The 18,430-nt window shown below is 42.0% G+C and overlaps 1 protein-coding gene and 1 long non-coding RNA gene across 3 annotated transcripts; one reads left to right on the plus strand and one right to left on the minus strand.

Annotated features, from left to right (window-relative positions):
• Positions 1-3,364: 3,364 nt before the first annotated feature.
• Positions 3,365-4,986, minus strand: LOC115288283. The gene is made up of 2 exons (XR_003906917.1): positions 4,650-4,986; positions 3,365-3,675 (listed from the first exon to the last, which is right to left on the minus strand). It is a non-coding gene; the product is annotated as an uncharacterized LOC115288283 (long non-coding RNA).
• Positions 4,987-5,470: 484 nt separating this feature from the next.
• On the plus strand, positions 5,471-17,517 carry TIMM17A (translocase of inner mitochondrial membrane 17A). 2 transcript variants are annotated; one of them, XM_029935457.1, is made up of 7 exons: positions 5,473-5,549; positions 5,680-5,861; positions 9,754-9,853; positions 9,976-10,039; positions 13,468-13,596; positions 14,353-14,463; positions 17,266-17,517. In XM_029935457.1, exons 2-7 carry the CDS (start codon positions 5,785-5,787, stop codon positions 17,349-17,351), a joined length of 567 nt encoding a protein of 188 aa, XP_029791317.1. In that variant the 5' UTR covers positions 5,473-5,549; positions 5,680-5,784; the 3' UTR covers positions 17,352-17,517. The 2 variants fall into 2 exon arrangements, with proteins under 2 accessions (XP_029791318.1, XP_029791317.1); XM_029935458.1 differs by lacking the exon at positions 5,680-5,861 and having other exon boundaries at positions 5,471-5,549.
• Positions 17,518-18,430: the final 913 nt, after the last annotated feature.

Here is an 18,430-nt window from a genome sequence, read left to right on the forward strand (position 1 = left end):
GATACTGCTGTGTATAGATAGCATGCCAGGCACTATGGGGTTAGAGATACAAAAATAATTACAACATGGTTATTCTCTTTATTTTTAAAAAAATTTTTGTTTTTTATTTATTTTTGAGAGACAGAGAGAGACAGCACGAGCAGGGGAGGGTCAGAGAGAGAGGGAGACACAGAATCCGAAGCAGGCTCCAGGCTCTGAGCTGTCAGCTACAGAGCCCGACGTGGGACTCGAACCCATGAACTGTGAGATCATGACCTGAGCTGAAGCTGGACGCCCAACCGACTGAGCCACCCAGGTGCCCCAGTTATACACTTTAAAGAGAATAGCCAGGGCGCCTGGTCCCTAGCCCAACCCACCCCTACCCCTATCTAGCCTCAGGTCACTCAGTCTTCACCCTCACTCTGGCCCAGCAGGAGCTTTCTGGAAGAGGCATTGTCTTCTGGGATCCCTGGCTCTGGAGCCATGTTGGCCAGCCTCTAGCCTCCCAGGCCCCATTCCACTAAATACCGCTCTCTTTCCAGCCTCCAAGGACTTTTCTTTCTTAGGATTTTTGCCAATAATGTTCACTTCTCCCAAAGAGCAGTCAGGGCCTGAATGCAAAAACCACCTTCAGCCCCTGGGCAGCTTCTGGTTTTGTGGCCTTCCGTCTGGGTCCAGTCAAACTGGGAACACACTCAAAAACTAAATCCACAGCTTCCAGAATTTAAGTCAGGACGCATGGCCTCCTAACCAAAGTATCTGCACATAAACCCCTGCATCTTCTCTGCCTCGGGCCCCACAGTTCCAAATAGCTGGCTCTTCTGGTTGACCCAGTCTGAAACGTTTTGCTCCCTAGAGTCCCAGGGACTGTGGGCTCACAGACTCTGGAAAGCTTCCCTTGAAAAGCATCAGAGAGGGATCTGGAAGGCTCGGGAACCCCAAGCCCAAGAGTACAGTCTCCTCCAGCACCTGCAGTGAGGGACCACTGCCCAATTTCTCTGTAGGGGGCAAGAAGTACTCAAGCTCAGAATCCACTTCCACCGGAAACAAACACATCATGAGTGTCATGGGATTCTGGCACAGTCTACTCCCCAGAGAAAAACATGTACTGATAGGCTGAAACCAGGGGAAGAGAAAGGAAGAGAGACCTCAACTCTAGTCAAATATGTGGTGCTGGTGGGAATAGAGAACCAGAACCAATTTAGCTAATGCTCAATGGAGCTCAACCTACATAGGTCCAGGAACCTTGAAGGTACTGAGTGGCTGGGAGAAGAAGGGTCTGAAAAGGTCTATCCCCTTTCTCCATAAGTTGGGTCTGTGTAGAAAGAAGCATTCTTGGTTCTTTTTCTCGTTTGTGGTTTATTCTCTTGCGTACTCCCCACAGAAGCTGTTTCAGGCCAGTTCCTTACCCTATGACCTCATCCTATGCTTCCAGAATGAACTCCTTTAGCTATATTAATAAAGGAAGATACAACTTTAAAATTTTTTTCAATGTTTATTTCTCAGAGAGAGAGAGAAACAGAGTGTGAGCAGGGGAGGGGCAGAGAGAGAGAGAGGGAGACACAGAAGCCACAGCAGGCCCCAGGCTCTGAGCTGTCAGCACAGAGCCCGACGCAGGGCCCAAACTCACAAACCATGAGATTGTGACCTGAGCTGAGGTCAGACACCCAACTGATTGAGCCACCCAGGCACCCCAGGAGATAAAACTTTAATAAGTCTTTATTACCCTGGAAGGGAAACAAATCTGGTCCAAGAAGGGAAGGGAGACTTCTCTGCCTTTACTTTCCTGTAATTAAATCTGCTCCAGATGATGTCCTGTCTCTAACTTTCCAAGGCTGTTGGCTTCTACAAACATTCTTAAAAGACTTTAGTTCTTTAAGTTTTTAAAAATATTTATTTATTATTTTTTGAGAGAGAAAAAGACAGAGTGTGTGAATGGGGAAGGGGCAGAGAGAGAGGGAGACACAGAATCCGAAGCAGGTTCCAGGCTCTGAACTGTCACACAGAGCCCGATGTAGGCCTTGAACTCAAGAACCATGAGATCGTGACCTGAGCCAAAGTCAGATGCTTGACTGACTGAGCCACCCAGACGCCCCAAAAGAATTTTGTTCTTAATGCTCGGATGTGTAGACACATGAGAGATCTGTAGAGAACTGTCTCCCGACACAACTTAATTCTCCAGTCTTGCTTCTCAAGTCATTCTCCACATCTATTGCCCTAGAACTTGATCACTTGACGTAGCTTTGCTCTTGCTGCTTTAGTCTTTTTTTTTTTTTTAATGTTTATTTGTTTTTGAGAGAGAAAGAGAGAAAAGCATGAGTAGCAGAAGCGAACAGAGAGAGAGAAGTACAGAGAATCTGAAGCAGGCTTTTTGCTGTCAACTGAGAGCCTGATGCAGGGTTTGAACTCACAAACCATGAGATCATGACCTGAGCCAAAGTTGGATGTTTCACCAACTGAGCCACCCAGGTGCCCCCACTTTAGTCTTTCTATGCTCCCATGGAACCAGGGACCCATCCAGTGACGCCATGTTCCTTCTCGCCCACACCTTTGTTGCTGTCATTCCCTCTACCTATAATGCCTGGCTTTCTCCTCCACTGATCAAGATCTGACCATTCTTCAGCCTGTAGCTTAAAAGCTCGTTGATCAAGCACAGTTAGTGAGCACATTCAGGCCCCCAGGGCTCCCTTTCTCCTCTCAGTGCCTCTAGCACTTACCATGCTCTCTGTCACACATTTTGGCATTTCATCATTTTGACCCAGCTATTTCTCAAGAGTGACTTTTTCTTCCCAAGTACACTTTGAGGACCCTGAGAGTAGCAACCATATCAACATTTTTTGTACTTTCTCTACCCTAATCCTAACACTAAGGACAATCCTGATCACAGAATAAGGGTCTATAATTGACTTGGGTTATAATCCCTCTAGTTTCTCTCTTGGTTCAGCATTGCCTATGCACCCTTGTGCAAATGCTCATCCCCCCCCCCCATCTTAGCTCTCTCAGTGACCCTTCCTCCCCCCAAATGCTCTAATTGTATAACAGTGGAAGATGAATAAAAGCTAATTGTGGGTGATGGCAGGGGTGGATAATTACTTCAGAGCAGGGAAGAAGGTACTAGTGTCAGTGCCAGACATGGCTACTTCATAGAGCTCACCTATCCAGTGGCTCCCTCAGGCACAAGGGACGATCTCCCTTTCTTCCCCTTGTTCCTCACCGTGGTCTCACCTTCCTTTCTCACAGCAAAACAGGCCACGAGTCACAGTTCTTTTAGTTCATACATGGAGCTATTTTCCCCAAAGCAATACCCAGAGGACCTGGGTCACAGAGGTTCCGGCAGCAGACTCCGGCAGGGCCCAGAACACTGACTTTCACCAATATACCCTGCTGTGTTGGATCATCAGCTCAATGGCCCCTCACTTTTATTGTGACTTTGCTCTTAAGGACCCCCATTCGTTTCTTCTATCATTCTTCCATGTCTTTGACCATTCTTTCAATGAGGGCCACAGCAGTTCCTCAGGCCTCTTTCAGACGCACTAGGAGGAGATTAGAATACCTAGGTCTTTTCTTCCACGATGCTTCTTTACTCAGAAGGAAATGGATATTTTTATGGGAGGTGGTCACATCTTTCCCCTCTAGCCGACAAAGGCTAAGTCCAAGGCCTTGCCCAGCCAAAAATCTCTTGTTACATCCTGTTATCTGTTGAAGTTAAAAGAAAGCAAAGAGTGAGAAATCCAAAAATACTTGCTGTCCATCTGAGCAGTGCCTCCCAGAACAGTAAGGGACTTTAGGATGGGGACTTTAGGAATGAAGTGAGCTGGGTAACCACAGCCTAGAATCTGGCCCTCAGTTGTAAACTCACAAACTCAGTATTATCGCCATTCCTGGTGATTGATTTGATTCAGAAGAACCCAGCTCGCAAGAGGCAGATGCATAAACCAATATAACTATCAAGTGGACAAGAATAGTTTTAGAGACAAGCCAGGGCATTTTCTCTTAAAAGAAATCTATTCAGGGGTGCCTGGGTGGCTCAGTTGGTTAACCATCTGATTTTGGCTCAGGTTATGATCTCACCGTTCCCAAGTTCGAGCCCTGCATTGGGCTCTTTGCTGACAGCTCAGAGCCTGGAGACTGTTTTGCATTCTGTGTCTCCCTGTCTTTGCAGTGCTCTGTCGCATATTCTGTCTCTCTCTGTCTTAAAAATAAACAAACATTAAAATTTTTTTAAAGCAAATCTGTTCAGAAACCAAATAACACTCAGAAGACTGCATGAGGAATATGCAGTAAGAACAAAGGGGGAGGTAGCTAGAGCTAAGGAATATCTCACTTGGGTTTTGGTGAGATCAGAAAAAAAAATATCCTTGCCCCATGAGAATGCACATCTCTAGTTACTGAAATATTCATACCCGCTAGGTCTGAGGTACTGACTAAATATCAAATTCTTGTTCTCTGACTTCCTCTAGTTGCCCACATCCCACATTCTCTCTCCAGTCTGTACAATTAATTAGAATTTAAAGGGTCTTAATTACAGTCACACATCCCCCCAAAAAGGACTTCTTGGACTTAATACAAATTAGAGGACTAATTTGAACCGTCCAACTAATTTGAATCTTCACATAAAGATACATTTTACTGACGATCCTCAGTTCTGTGGAGGCTGTTTATCTGTTTACCTTATTTTCAAGCTTTTGTAGGTACCTCATTCTTTACTGCAGCTTCCTATGAATTGCACTAATTTTTTTCATAAAATAAATATATACATATTTTAAAGTCAATCTCAAAAGTTAGGAATGGAGAAGAGCTCCTTTAACAGACATCCCATGACTGAGGCTTTGTTAACTGTAAGCTAAAAGAGGTCGATGGGTTCTCATCCTTTTGGGCTCCTCTTTTCTGAGCTAAACACTCCTCATCTTCTGGTGATCTTTTGGAAGGTGGCCCGGAAGAGGCTCCGTTGCCGTTGTCCTTTGAAATCGAGGGCCCCAAATTGGTCAGAGTACTCAAGATGTCCCAGGTAAGTTCATTTCAGAAACATTTATAGAACATCTACCACATTCCAAACACTGACTATATGGGACTGTGACACTGTCTGCCCGAATCATGCGCCTGCTACGTGTAAAAGCTTCACACACCATGACGAAATTAGCTAGCAATAATACCCAAGTTGGCAGCCAAAGTACTAAAAAAAAAGAAAAAGAAAAAAAGAAAGAAAAATAAATGTATTTAGGAAGTTTGGTGAACCCTAAAGGAGTAATGTCAGGTTAGCTCAGTCCTCGGAACCTTCAGTGACCAGGTAACTTGAACTCCTCGCCACTGGGTTGCTCCCGGTCCACGTAGCCCAGACCAGCAGCCTTCGGGGACCTGGGAAGGGCCAGCTCTGCCGCTAAGCGCTACTGCCCCGCCCCACGCTGCCCTGGCTCCTATTGGCTGCGGGAGGACACGGTGAGCTAATCCACATAGACTTTAACGCCCTCCTTTTGAGATCACTTCCGCCGCTGGGGTCAGGCTCCGCCCAGCTTGCCCGGCATCGCTCGCGCGGGTGGAGTCAAGATGGAGGAGTACGCGAGAGAGCCTTGGTGAGCTTTACCACTGTCCTTGCTTTAGTCCTGCCCCTCTGCTCACGGTCCTCGTTCTTCCCTGTCCAGTCCCCCGAAGTGCAAGCCGGACTCGGTCGCAGGCTTGTCGACGTGGGTTTGTCAACCGTAGGCAGCACCGGCTTGAGCAGCCCGTCGGCTTCTCAGCGCTGTACTCCCCCGGCGCGTGTGGCAGCCTCGCCGCCTCCAACCTGGCACTCTGGTGACCTTGCTTTGGATGAGGAAGTCCAGGCTTGGGCTAGATGGAGCCTCGGAACCTGTTCCCACCCCAGGACGTAGTCGACCTTGTGCGGGGTTAGTAATAAACCCCCCAGTCCGCTCAGGTGACCTTGGACCCGTCCTCGTGCCTCGCTTTGCTCGGTTCCTGTGTTGGGGAAGGGACAGTAGGCCTCTGAGGGGGTGCCATTCTGGAAGCATTGTTTGTATCGTGAGATGTGTCCGCAGGGCTAAGCATGTGTGGAACAGATTTTACCCAAAGGGTCTGGGTAAGCTCCTCTAGGCAGGAGCCTCTGTTCGTGCTTGGAGTTCTCCCTTGGGGGCACAGGGGGACAAGAATTATCTGGGAAATAGAGATAGTAGCATGTGTTCTTTGAGAACCATGAACAGAAATTTGTGAATTCATTCAGTATTTTAAGGAGGTCTCTGTGCACACCACTTTATAGGTTCAAAAAGTAGAAGCATGAGTAAGGCACATAAGTAGTTATAAAACGGTAAAATTGCTTTCAGAGGTCTCAAGTTGCCTAAATTTAAGGCTTCTGGGGAGTCTTAAGTGAGAAATCAAATCTTGGTTATTTGGGTTAATCACCTGTTTAATTGTGTTAGAGCAAAAGCCAAGGTGTCCTCAATTTGTGAAAGTGCCCAGGACTTTGTATTACTATCTTGCCAGCAGTAGCCATGTTACCTGCTTTGTGCCTTTTTTTCTTTTCTTTTCCTTTTTTTCTTTACTCTTTTCTTTTCTCTTTTCCTTTTTCCTCTCTTCTTTTCTCTTCTCTTTTCTCCTCTCCTCGGATACAGGGCATATGTTTCAGCATTTCCTGCCTCTTTAAAATTACCAAGGGGTTCCTGGGTGACTCCGTTAGTTAATCTGACTCTTGATTTATTGATTTAGGCTCTGGTCATGGTCTTTGGGTTGGTGAGATTGAGCCCAGTGTCAGGCTCAGACTGACATTGTGGAGCCTGCTTGGGATATTCATATTCTCCCCTCCCTCTCCCCCTCCCCCTCCCCCTCCTGCATGCTCTTGCTCTCTCAAAATAAATAAACTTAAAAAAACTTTTAAATTACCAAGTGTAATTATCCCTCTTCCTCAGTCATGCTTGCATATGCTGAATTCAGTACCTTGTAGATTGCTGTTATCAGCAGCTGTTGGATATATTTTAACTTTGCTGAGTTAAAGATGTTATAATAATGACTTTTCATCTATCAATTAGGCTAGATAGAGCCTCATTTTCTTAGTTTTCTCTTAGTACATCTGTCCTGAAGCAATACCATCAGTTGTCTGGTTAGTTTTGTAGCCAAAACTGCTTTGATCTGGGGCACCTGAGTGACTCAGTCAGTTAAGTATCGTACTTCGGCTCAGGTCATGATCTTGGGGTTCATGAGTTCAAGCCTGCGTCCAGCTCTGTGCTGACCGCTCAGAGCCTGGAACCTGTTTTAGATTCTGTGTTGTCTTCTCTCTCTGCCCCTCCCGTGCCCGTGCTCTGCTCTTTCTCTCAAAAATAAATAAACATTAAAAAACTGTTAAAAAGCCGCTCTGATCTTCTGTGCTGCCCTGTTTGGTAAGAGCATTTTCTCAGGTCATTCAGCCTCAGACTATAAGCTGTCTTTTTCCTCCCTCCACACCAGCCAGCCTCCAAACCGGCATACCATGAGCAGTCTGAATTCTTTCATAATCTGCCTTTTCGTTTCTATTGTCACAATCTTACCTGGCATCCTGTGCCTTTTACAATGCTTACCTAATCGCTCTCCTTACCGGCAGTTCATTTTAATACATCGTATGGACTTAATCATCCTGAATACTTTTGTCACAGGTTTCTTTTCAAAAACCCACAGAGTGTATGATATAATGGATTTGGAGTTTTGAAGTACTAGATTTTTGTATTTAAATTGTACTAGTTACCTATATGACGTTAGGCAACTTACTGAATCTGTCTGAGCCTCTGTTCACCTGTAAAATGAAGAGGAGACACGAATACCTTGTTTTCCCCTGCAAAGTTAAGATTAGAGATTCTGTAAGAAAATAACCATTTTTGAAAATCATAGGTCTTATTTGCATTGAAGCACCTAAAACATAGTTAATACTTAACAAATGAAAGTTGTGTTATGTTACTTGTTCCCTGTAGTATTTGTATTTACATTCTTTTGTTACTTTTTTAAAAGTTTATTTTTGAGAGAGAGAGAGTCCGAGTGTTAGGTTGTAGGGTGGAAGCAGGACAGAGAGAGAATCCCAAGCTGATTCTGTGCTGTGAGTGTGGGGTTAGTTGGGGCTCAAACTCAAGAACCAGGAGATCATGACCTGAGCCAAAATCCAGAGTCTGTTGCTTAATCAACTGAGCCACCCAGGCGCCCCTAATATTTATATTCTTTTAGAGTCTAGCCTCAACCTTCCTTTTGTGTAGTCCATTTCTTCTCTGCAGGAACATTTTGATTTAGCCAGAATTTGTTCAGAAACCATTTACATCTTGCCTTTGTTTAGGACATCCTTTCTTGGAATACTCTGCTCTCTGATCTGAATTCTGCTCTTCTTTGCTGATTATTTTAATCCCCAACTAATAAGATCATTTGGACTAGATCTTTTTTTTTAATGTTTATTTTTGAGAGAGAGAGAGAGAGAGAGAGGGAACAAACACAAACGGGAAGGGGCAGAGAGAGAGAGAGACATAGAATCTGAAGCAGACTTAAGGCTCCAAGCTGTCAGCACAAAACCCGTGAACCATGAAATCATGACCTGAGCCAAGGCAGATACTCAACCAACTGGGCCTCCCAGGCGCCCCTGGACTAGATCTTTTATAGTCACTGGCCCACCACTCAGAGGGAGCAGTAATTCATTCTCCTCTATCTTTTCTCTGTACCTCTCTTAGTGTTTCTACCATTCTAAAGAAATGTTCCCACTCCCTTTTAGTTTCAAAGCACTGCTTAAACTGTTAAAGTGAAATCAAGTCACCTGGGGATTGTGTTGAACTATAGACTGAATCAGTAGGTCCTGGGTAAATTGTTAAGAGCCTGAAGGTCTAACAAACTCCAGGTGTTGCTTAATTTGCTTTTAGAATCACAAAAACCTTGGGTAGCAAGGCTCCCAAGCATCCTGCCTACGGTTGGAAAATGTGCTGCATGAGGGGTGCCCGGGTGGCTCAGTCTGTTAAGCGTCTGACTCTTGATTTCAGCTCAGGTCGTGATATTGTGGTTCCTTGGTTCAAGCCTTCCACTGGGCTCCACACTGTCACTGTGGAGCCTGCTTGGGATTGTCTCTCTCTCTCTTTCAGAATAAATAAATAAACTTAAAAAATATATAATGAATTTAACCATTCACAGACCTTTTTATAAGCCAAATTCCCAGAATAGTAGTTACTGTTCTACTGATGACATTATTCAGATTTCATTGTGTTGTATAAATTAGGTTGCTACATTTGGAAGCTAAGCTTACAAATTTAACCTCTAACTATTGGAGATTAGAGTATTTCAGTGTGTAATGGACCTGATTCAATCTAAGGTTCCAAGTGCTACCTGGGACTCCATTAACCCAGAAAGAATTTCAGACTTTAAAAAATGTTTAAATTTGCCTCCCTCTGCCTCTATTGAATCCTCATTTTTGAGGGTCTCAACTTTAAATTTACTGCTGCTGGAGAGTTTACTTGGATCCCTGGGAGATTGGATCAACATTGATTATAATGTAATTTCCTACATATTTGCCTATTCACTTTTGCACAGTGTCCAACTTAGATGCAGTAATTATTAAATGAAAATTAAGCGCTGTTATCACTAGAGAGTTAAAGTCCATTCCATTCCTTATGGCTTGGAGCTGAATAGATATGGATATGTTCAGAATCCTTTGTCCACATATTTATTTTATTGGTTGAAGTAGGCCCTGCATTGGAATCTGTTGTATCCTTTAGTATGTTAGCAAAGAAAGTATCATGGTTTATGAATGAGAAATACAGTCATCTTTTTATTTTGTTTCCCCGTTCTTAGCCCTTGGCGAATTGTGGATGATTGTGGCGGGGCCTTCACGATGGGTACCCTAGGTGGTGGTATCTTTCAAGCAGTCAAAGGTTTTCGCAATTCTCCAGTGGTAAGTGGGTGAATGGTCTTACTTTATCATCATTTGAAATATGGGTTCGCTAGTATCCCTGGTAGCCCGAGCAGTGGGTTGGAAATGTACTTCTAATGTATTTTTGCTTTGCTTCTTTATAGGGAGTAAACCACAGACTACGAGGGAGTTTGACAGCTATTAAAACCAGAGCTCCACAGTTGGGAGGTAAGCAGAATTTTTCCACCTGTACTTCATCTAGCTTTTCTTACTCATTCGAAGATGAAGCTCTGTTTTTTCCTTTTTTTTTTTTTTTAGCTTATACCAGTTAGTGAGTTTAGATCAGTGTAGCAGCTTGTTAGAAATTACTATCTCTGTATGTTCTTCTTGATTTATGCTTTATTCAGAAAGTTAACTGGAACTGTGCCGGAGTCCAGCTCCAGCAGGTCCAGGGCTCCCCTGAAGGATGGACGGTGCCGGCGAAAGATAGTGAGACAGCCTCAGCTTCTTTCTGCACACCAGGCTGGCTTCTCTACCCCTACGGAGAGTCAGCTTTATTTATTGAAAAGAGTTATGGGGTACAAAACAGAAGTGGCAATTACCTTAGACAGTGATTTCTGATGACAAATTCTTTGGTATGTAAAAATTTCCCAGAACTTAGATTGGTGGAAGACTCCTGCTTAATCTTTACCAATAGGTGACTAGATGTTTATCACACGGGGAAGGAAGGGATCTTTAGCATTCAAATACAAGGCAAAGTTTTTTGCATAGCAAAGGCAAGAGTTAGGTCTTTGTGAGCAGGGGTCTATAGCCTGTTTGCAAGGGGGGGGGGGAACAGATTTTCTCAGGAAATGTAATATTTGCTCCTATAATCACAAAAGAAGAAACTCCTATAACAAGTTTTTTCACAAGGTACAGTTCACATATTTTTAACATAAGAAGGCAAGTCACTCCTGATAGCAGTCAGTCCGGGCACCTTGGGGGTCGGTGCTCAAGCAGAGATTGAGTGGGGGATGAGTGGGTGTAGACGCAGGGCAGGTCACCATCTGAGGGTGGGAGGCCTTGCAAACCTGCCTTACTTCAGAAATGGCTCCCAGCGGAATTGCTATGTCTATTCATTCGGAGATTTTGTCTCTGTCCTTCAAATGCTCAGTGGCATTTTGGTTTTGTTTTCTTTTGTTTCTTCTTATCTAAAAGGAGGATGGTGTGTTTATTTTTTATTTTTTTATTATTGAGACAGAAACAAGAGTTGGGGGGGAGGGGCAGAGAGAGAGGGAGACACAGAACCGGAAGCAGGCTCCAGGCTCTGAGCTGTCAGCACAGAGCTGGACGTGGGGCTTGAACCCACAAATGTGAGATCGTGACCTGAGCCAAAGTTGGATGCTTAACCGAGTGAGCCACCCAGGCGCCCCAAGACGGTGTGTTTAAAGCTTAGGTTTGTGAGCATCAAGAGTGGTAGCTCCTGGGGTAATATAAAGCTGAAGAGATAGTGAGCTGAAGGATTGTGGTTTCATGAGAGAGACACGGATGCTGATCAGGCTGTCTCCGAGGTTCAGCTCTGGATGTTGTGCAGAGGTCATTGCAAAATTTGAAAAGAATTCATTATGCTTTTTAAACTTGGTTATTCAGAAGTTGGGAGAAGAGAGATAAAAAAGCTTAGAGACTATATTTCATAGACAAAGATACAATCAGTTTGGAGAGACCATATAGAGCACATGAAAAAGATTAAATACTTTTAGTTATTCATTAATTTTGTGCATCAGAGGAAATAGTCTTGTCAGGGTTTTTAGCATATTTTTCTTCAGAAGACTAGCTCAGAGCTGCCGCTTACGGAGTGCTTACTGTGTGCCAAGCACTCTGCGAAGGGTTCCACAGCATTATTTTAATCTTCACAACAACATGAAGTCAGTATTATTATCCCCATTTTCCAGATGAGGGAATTGAGGTTGTGAGAGCTGAAGTGATGGTATATCTTTTTCCTTTTCTTTCCTATGAAATGATTATATCCTCTAGAAGGTAAATAGTTACTCATTTTCCTTTGCTTTAATGGGTACCATGTTGTTCAGGAATGACAAGTAGTATTAAAGCACACACCAAACCCTGAATTCCCAATATATGCAGAAGTCATACAGGTTTTTATATATCTTTTAAGAGGCTGCTTCAGTCATATTATGCTTTTTCAGTGAATGAAAGAACAAGTAATGTCACAGCCAAGAGGAGCTTAAAGAAACATGACTATTAAATGTAATTTGGTATCCTGGAACAGAAAAAAGACATGAAAACTAAATAAATCTGAATTAAGTGTGGACTTTAATCAATAATATATTGATATTGGGTCATTAATTGTGCAAATGCACCATGGAAATGGAAGATGTTAGAAATTGGGTAAATGGGATTCCTGGGTGGCTCAGTACATTGAGTGTCCAATTGTTGATTTTGGCTCAGGTCATGATCCCAGGGTTGTGGGATCGAGTTCTGTGTCAGGCTCTAGCCTGCTTAAGATATTCTCTCTCTCTCCTCCCCCTCCTTCTAACCCCCACCCCTCTACCCCGCTCCCCACTAGTGCCCTCTCCAAAAAAAAAAAGAGAGAGATTATAAAAAGAAATTGGGGAAACTGGATGTGGGATATATGGGAACTCTATACTATCTTCATAACTTTTCTATAACTTTAAAACTTCTGAAATTAAACAATCAGGGTGAAATAGAGGAAGAATAAGTTGTAGTATGAGGGAATTGGGATTGTTTATTTCAATCCTTGGGATTTCTTTTTAAGAAAGGTATCGAAGAATATGGTGCCTTGGTTTTTTTTATTTTTTTAACTTTATTAACATTTTTTAAAAATGTTTATTTTTGAGAGAGAGAGAGAGAGAGAGACAGTGCAAGTTGGGAAGGGTAAAGCAAGCACAAAGAAACTTAAGTCCTGTGTCACCCAGAGATGCCCACAGTTAAAATCTTAGTGTTGTTTTTCTACATTTTGTGTATGCTTGTGTACGTATATGTGTGGGTGTTCATTTCCTTTTTGACAAAATCATTACTGAGTTTAGGAGAGTTCAAGTGCGAAGTAACTTGATTTAGTGTTGGTTTGAGTTTCATGCTTGAGGAATGAAAGAAGGGAGAGAGGAAAAATAAGTTCTTTCCCCTTGATGTTCCATAATTGTAACTATTTGTAGCGATCATCAGCCACTTTAGCATGTATTGGCTTACACCTATAATGCATTCCAGGCTAGCTGAATTTCTTTAGCATCCCCGTTGGCGATTTTCATAGAGTATATATATGCTCAGTGACACTTAATGAAGGAAAGAAAAAATTGAGATATTGTAGAGCCATTAAAAAAAAAAAAGGCTTTGTTGTGTTTATTGCCTTTTAAACAGATACAGGGAGATTTGAATGTGTTTAGCCTAACTCTTCTAGGCCTGCTTATTTCTTTTAGGCTTTGGGCCGTTGCTAATTTTCCAGCTGATAAAATACAACCCAAGCCTTATTAAAAAGATAAGTATTCTGAATTTTGTTCAGTGCTTATCCAAACTTGTGTTTGTATGTATTGGTTTGGAGTGTGAGAGTTTTAAGAATATAGTATTGTTATTTAGTTATTTTTTATTGTAATATTTTAAATATAAGATGAATAATGAAATTTCTTGTTTTTTTAATAAAACAGGTAGCTTTGCAGTTTGGGGTGGTTTATTTTCCATGATTGACTGCAGCATGGTTCAAGTCAGAGGAAAAGAAGATCCCTGGAACTCCATCACAAGTGGTGCCTTAACAGGAGCCATACTGGCAGCAAGAAGTAAGCCGACATCATAGGCACATAGGAGGAGCAAGACTTTTTGGGAAACTTTCTCTCTCTTAATTTAAAGAGACTGGTAATACATAAAACTGAGCATTGCTTAGTTTAGTATAGCGTGAATGTATATGGTGATTTGGGGAGAGGGTGGGAATAGGAGTATCTACCTATTTGGAATCTTTGAGAGTGTGGAGTTCTGACCTATCCAGTGGTTAAGAGCATTTCCAGTTCCAATTCTGCCAGTTACTAGTGTGTGACTGGGCAGCTTGCCAAGCTTTTTATGCCGTAGTTTCCTCATTGGCTTGCTAGAGTTAAATATCATACCTGCCGCATGGCATGATTAGGAATAATGAGCTTAGAACCCTCTTCTGGATCTTTAGAACATAAATAAAGCAACCTAGAATTTATGGGAGTTACTAGTTTAGGTCAGGGGTCAGCAGACCTTTTTGTAAAGGGCCAGATGGTAAATAAATATTTTAGGTCTTTGTCAACAAATTCTCAGCTCTGTGATTGTAACATGAAAGCGACCATAGACCATATGTAAATGAATGAGCATGACTGTCCCAATAAAACTTTATACAAACAGGCACTGAGCTGTATTTGACCTGTGGGCCTTAGTTTGTTGACACTTGGTCTTACTGAGAAAACGGGTAGGGAATGAGGGTAGCATGTAGCCATTTGTACAGCTCTTTCCTTTACTGTGTTTTATATTAAACTAGATTTCTATTAAAGTAATCTCTTTGTTTTTAATGTATTCAGATGGACCCGTGGCCATGGTTGGGTCAGCGGCGATGGGTGGCATTCTTCTAGCTTTAATCGAAGGAGCTGGTATCTTGTTGACGAGATTTGCCTCTGCACAATTTCCCAATGGTGAGTCTTCTTTCTGCTTACTGCTGTAGCTCAAACACTGGAATGGTCTCCTGATGATGAGAGGGAACCTATCTTGTCTGCTAAAATGTATTTGTTTCTATTGTTTCTACATTTGCCGTGGGTCACGAAGCTTATGATAATAGGCCCTGTCCTGTTTGAAAAGGTAGATGTGGATACAGTTATTGTGTCTAACTACAGTCACCAAAATGCTTTTCTGAGTTGGTTTGCTGTAGATTTTTCTTATAGTTCTGTTTTTGTCAGTGCTCGTGTGCTTATTCTAAGAAATTGTTAGTCATTTTAGATGTGCTTGAAGAAAGGTCCTTGCAGGTGTATTAACAACAATGATGGTCGGTGGACAACGTCTTACTGTCTGTGTGTGTGCCACGCCCTGTTCTAGACGCTGGGGACATAGTGGTGAGCATCAGGACTTGCATTCTGGTGGGAGAAGACAGAGTAACATGTTAAATAACAGATAAATGAGATTTGATTGTGTTGCTTGCTGTGAAGAGAATGAAATACAGTGGTAGAAAGTGGCTAGTTTTGGGAGGGCCACTTTAGGGTTGGCAGGGAAAATTTTTTGGAGAAGTTGGTAAAATAATTTGTTGCTAATTGTTCCTCTTATCTGATTTAAGAGGAAAAGTTAAATTATGGATTAAGTGATCATTTCATGGTCATGGAATATCTGCCTAGCTGTTACACTGTGCACTTTGTTAAAACTGCAGGAAACTTCATTTGTCTGTAAGGGGCCAGGATTCCCTTTGTCGGTAAAGGGGCAATATTCCTTGATGCTGGAAGGAAGCAGAGAGATCAATGTGAGGATTTTAGTAGGAAAAATTTGACCTGGCATTTGGGGAAGGAAATATGCAGGATAGCAACACATGTCGAAAATTATTTTTGGAGCTTGGAAAAGATTCAGCATAGAGTTAGGAATAGATCATAGCTCCCAGTTTGATTTGATTTCCCTGAGGTGCCTAGCAAGAGATTCAGTGTCTTTTTGGCACGATTGTCAAACACACTGCTCGGTAGATCAGGGATGATCTAGGGACCTCCCACCTTCTGTTTCTGTTTTTTAATCATTACTTCTGGGTTAATACTCTGTTATGATGAAAACTTTCTAATTTTGCTTTTTATGTTTTTACCATGTTTGTGTGAAAGACTTTACATCAAACATCAGAAAGTTTCCTTTTTTCAGAAATTCAGAAACTGATATAACAAAAACAGTTACACTGTCTTTTTTTATTTTTTTTAAGTAGGTTCTTTGCCCAACTCGGGGTTTGAACTCATGACCCCGAGATCAAGAATCATATACTTTACCGACTGGGCCAGCCAGGCGCCCCAGGTTACATTGTCTAATAGGAATTAGTCTTGGTTGCTTTGCTTCAGGCTTTTTTCCTCAGAAGAAATCTTCTAAAGAAATGCATTTTACTTGCGACAGGAGATGTGCTTCGGAAAAGCTCTTTTGGGGAGGAGGGGAAATCTTTGAAGATTTAAGCATCTTTTTCCAATTAACTTTTAAAACAGTTACAAAAATTAGATAAAATTGTATCTAAGTAATAATAGTTACCTTTGGTTTGCCTGTTTCACCCAGTATCTTCTGCAGTTCTCTGAAATGAACAGAGAATTCCTTTAAGAGTGAAAAATAAATATGTATCATTGGATTGAAGCATTGGAAAGCTTCAGGAAATTTTACTGCTGCCCTCTTTCTCTCTTCTTTATAGTTATTTTTTGGTCTGTCTTAGTTTCCCTGGAGAAAATAATTGTAACTATTCCCATAAAAGTCTTTTTTTTTTTTTTTTAATTTTTTATTTTTAAGAACCACATTTTTTTTCTTAGTTCACAGGCCCCCTCCCATCCTTTGAAAACTAAAATATTACAAGACTGGGCACCTGGGTAGCCCGCTCAGTCGGTTAAGCATCTGACTTTAGATCAGGTCATGATCTCTCGGTCCATGGGTTTGAGCCCCCTATTGGGCTCTGTGCTGACAGCTTAGAGCCTAGAGCCTGCTTCCAATTCTGTATCTCCCTCTCTCTCTGCCTCTACCCTGTGCACGTGTGCTCTCTCTCTATCAAAAATAAAATATAACAAGACTTTGATCTATAGCAAGCTAGGAATGTCTTGCCATTTCAGAACTCATTCTCTATTTCATTATAAATTGGATTACCGAATTCTCTTAAAACATGACCAAGATCATTAAACTTGGTAAAAATAATTTTTAAATAGCTACTGGAAAGTATGTCAAGAGGTGTGAGATTCTGCCAATCTTTATAGCAGCTTGTTACAGCAATTGCTGTAAAAACTTGAATTCCCTTTTTGGGGCACCTGGGTAGCTCAGTTGTTTGAGCATCCGACATAGGCTCAGATCATGATTTTACAGTCCATGGATTCAAGCCCTGCATCAGGCTCTGTGCCAACAGCTCGGAGCCTGGAACATGGAGCCTGCTTCACATTCTGTATCTCCCTCTCTTTCTGCCCCTCCCCCACTTGCACTGTTACTCTCTCAAAAATAAATAAACATTAAAAAAAATAATTTGAATTCACTTCTTGCTATGATTAATCCAGCTGACTTTCCTGGGATAGAAGTTGAGAGCTATTCATTCTGGAACATACGGGAAGCCAGTCTGTCATGTTACACCAAATTTGGAGGTGCTCTCATGAGAATTAGGCAGCAGAAATTCAGATGACAGCTCTAAGATAGCACCTTATTTTTATTACGTTGAGCGATTTACTCTCTACAAAGACTTGTTCTTTTTAATTGTGTAATACTCAGGTGGCTTTTAAGATTCTTTTCTTTCTTACGTGCAGGTCCTCAGTTTGCTGAAGACCCCTCTCAGTTGCCTTCAGCCCAGTTACCATCCTCACCTTTTGGAGACTATCGACAATATCAATAGGACTTCTTTTCCAGGATTTCTTTACCGGAATGAGCTGCAGTTCAAGAAAAAATTTCAGAAGATAAGTTACAGTCTGCTTTTAAAACCAGAGGTGGGACAGCTATGGCCAAATAGGCTTTGAAGAGACACTTAGCTCTTTTTTCTATTTACAGGAACTGGGCGGGGCGCGGGGGTGGGGTGGGGGTGGGGTGGTAGATGTTAAAAGATAATACATTTATTTATTCACACTTGGATTGTATTTGTGATAAAAATAAATGTCTAATATCTTTAAAAGAAAATACAACAAATGCTTAGAAGATGAAGGACCAAAGGGCAAACAACAGTGAAGCATGACCATCATTTCCTTGGGGACCTCTCTACCTGGTTTGGTGTGTTTTGTCAGTCAAACAATAAAAAACTCCTGGAACTTGCTCTTTCTTTTAAGATGTGGAGTTCTACTTTCCATCCTCGAATACTTCAAATATTGAAAAGTACATTGAAAATTGCATGTTTTATAGTGAGGCCCAAATGATGTATGAGAAGAATTACACCGAGTTAACACGGAGCACCTCACAGTAAATACTTCCTGCATTTAAGGCTGAGGTAAAATATCCTCTACTTTGAAAGTAAAAATGTTATTCCTTGGTTTTGAGGATGTCGGATATAAAACTCTGTTTACATTTGGAGCTCCTGTGTCTTGATATTTGATCATGAACAACCTCACCAGAAACAACTTCCTTCCAGTTCTGTATGAAAAGAATTCATGGAGGCTATAGTCACACTGGAAAAGTGTTTATGATGTGCTTGAAAATAAAATGTGTGCTGATTTTAACACGTTTCAAGTCCCCTGAAGCTGGTTTTCATAAAGGGTGTATTTTGGGGTCTGATTGTGTCTGGAAAGTGGACTGGCATTTCAGAATAGGCCGTTTTGCCGCTTGTACTGGAAATGACATGTGGCCTTACAGACGGCATGAGGCTGTTCGTCTGTGCGGAATGGCAGTGCAGTGAACACATTTGCCTTTTGGCCCAATGCCGTACACATAGTAAGCATTTAATTGCTAATTGTAGTTCGATCTTCTTTATGTTTGGTAAGATATACA

The sequence above is a fragment of the Suricata suricatta genome, chromosome 3 (genome assembly GCF_006229205.1).
Source record: "Suricata suricatta isolate VVHF042 chromosome 3, meerkat_22Aug2017_6uvM2_HiC, whole genome shotgun sequence".
NCBI lineage: Eukaryota > Metazoa > Chordata > Mammalia > Carnivora > Herpestidae > Suricata > Suricata suricatta.

What these genes read in the sequence shown, in the direction of transcription:
- TIMM17A (XM_029935457.1), top strand. Translation starts at nt 5,785, where the DNA reads ATGAGGAAGTCCAGGCTTGGGCTAGATGGAGCCTCGGAACCTGTTCCC. An exon ending in CAGAGCTCCACAGTTGGGAG is followed by an intron (nt 10,040 to 13,467) that starts GTAAGCAGAATT and finishes TTAATAAAACAG; the next exon opens with GTAGCTTTGCAGTTTGGGGT. An exon ending in AGCCATACTGGCAGCAAGAA is followed by an intron (nt 13,597 to 14,352) that starts GTAAGCCGACAT and finishes TAATGTATTCAG; the next exon opens with ATGGACCCGTGGCCATGGTT.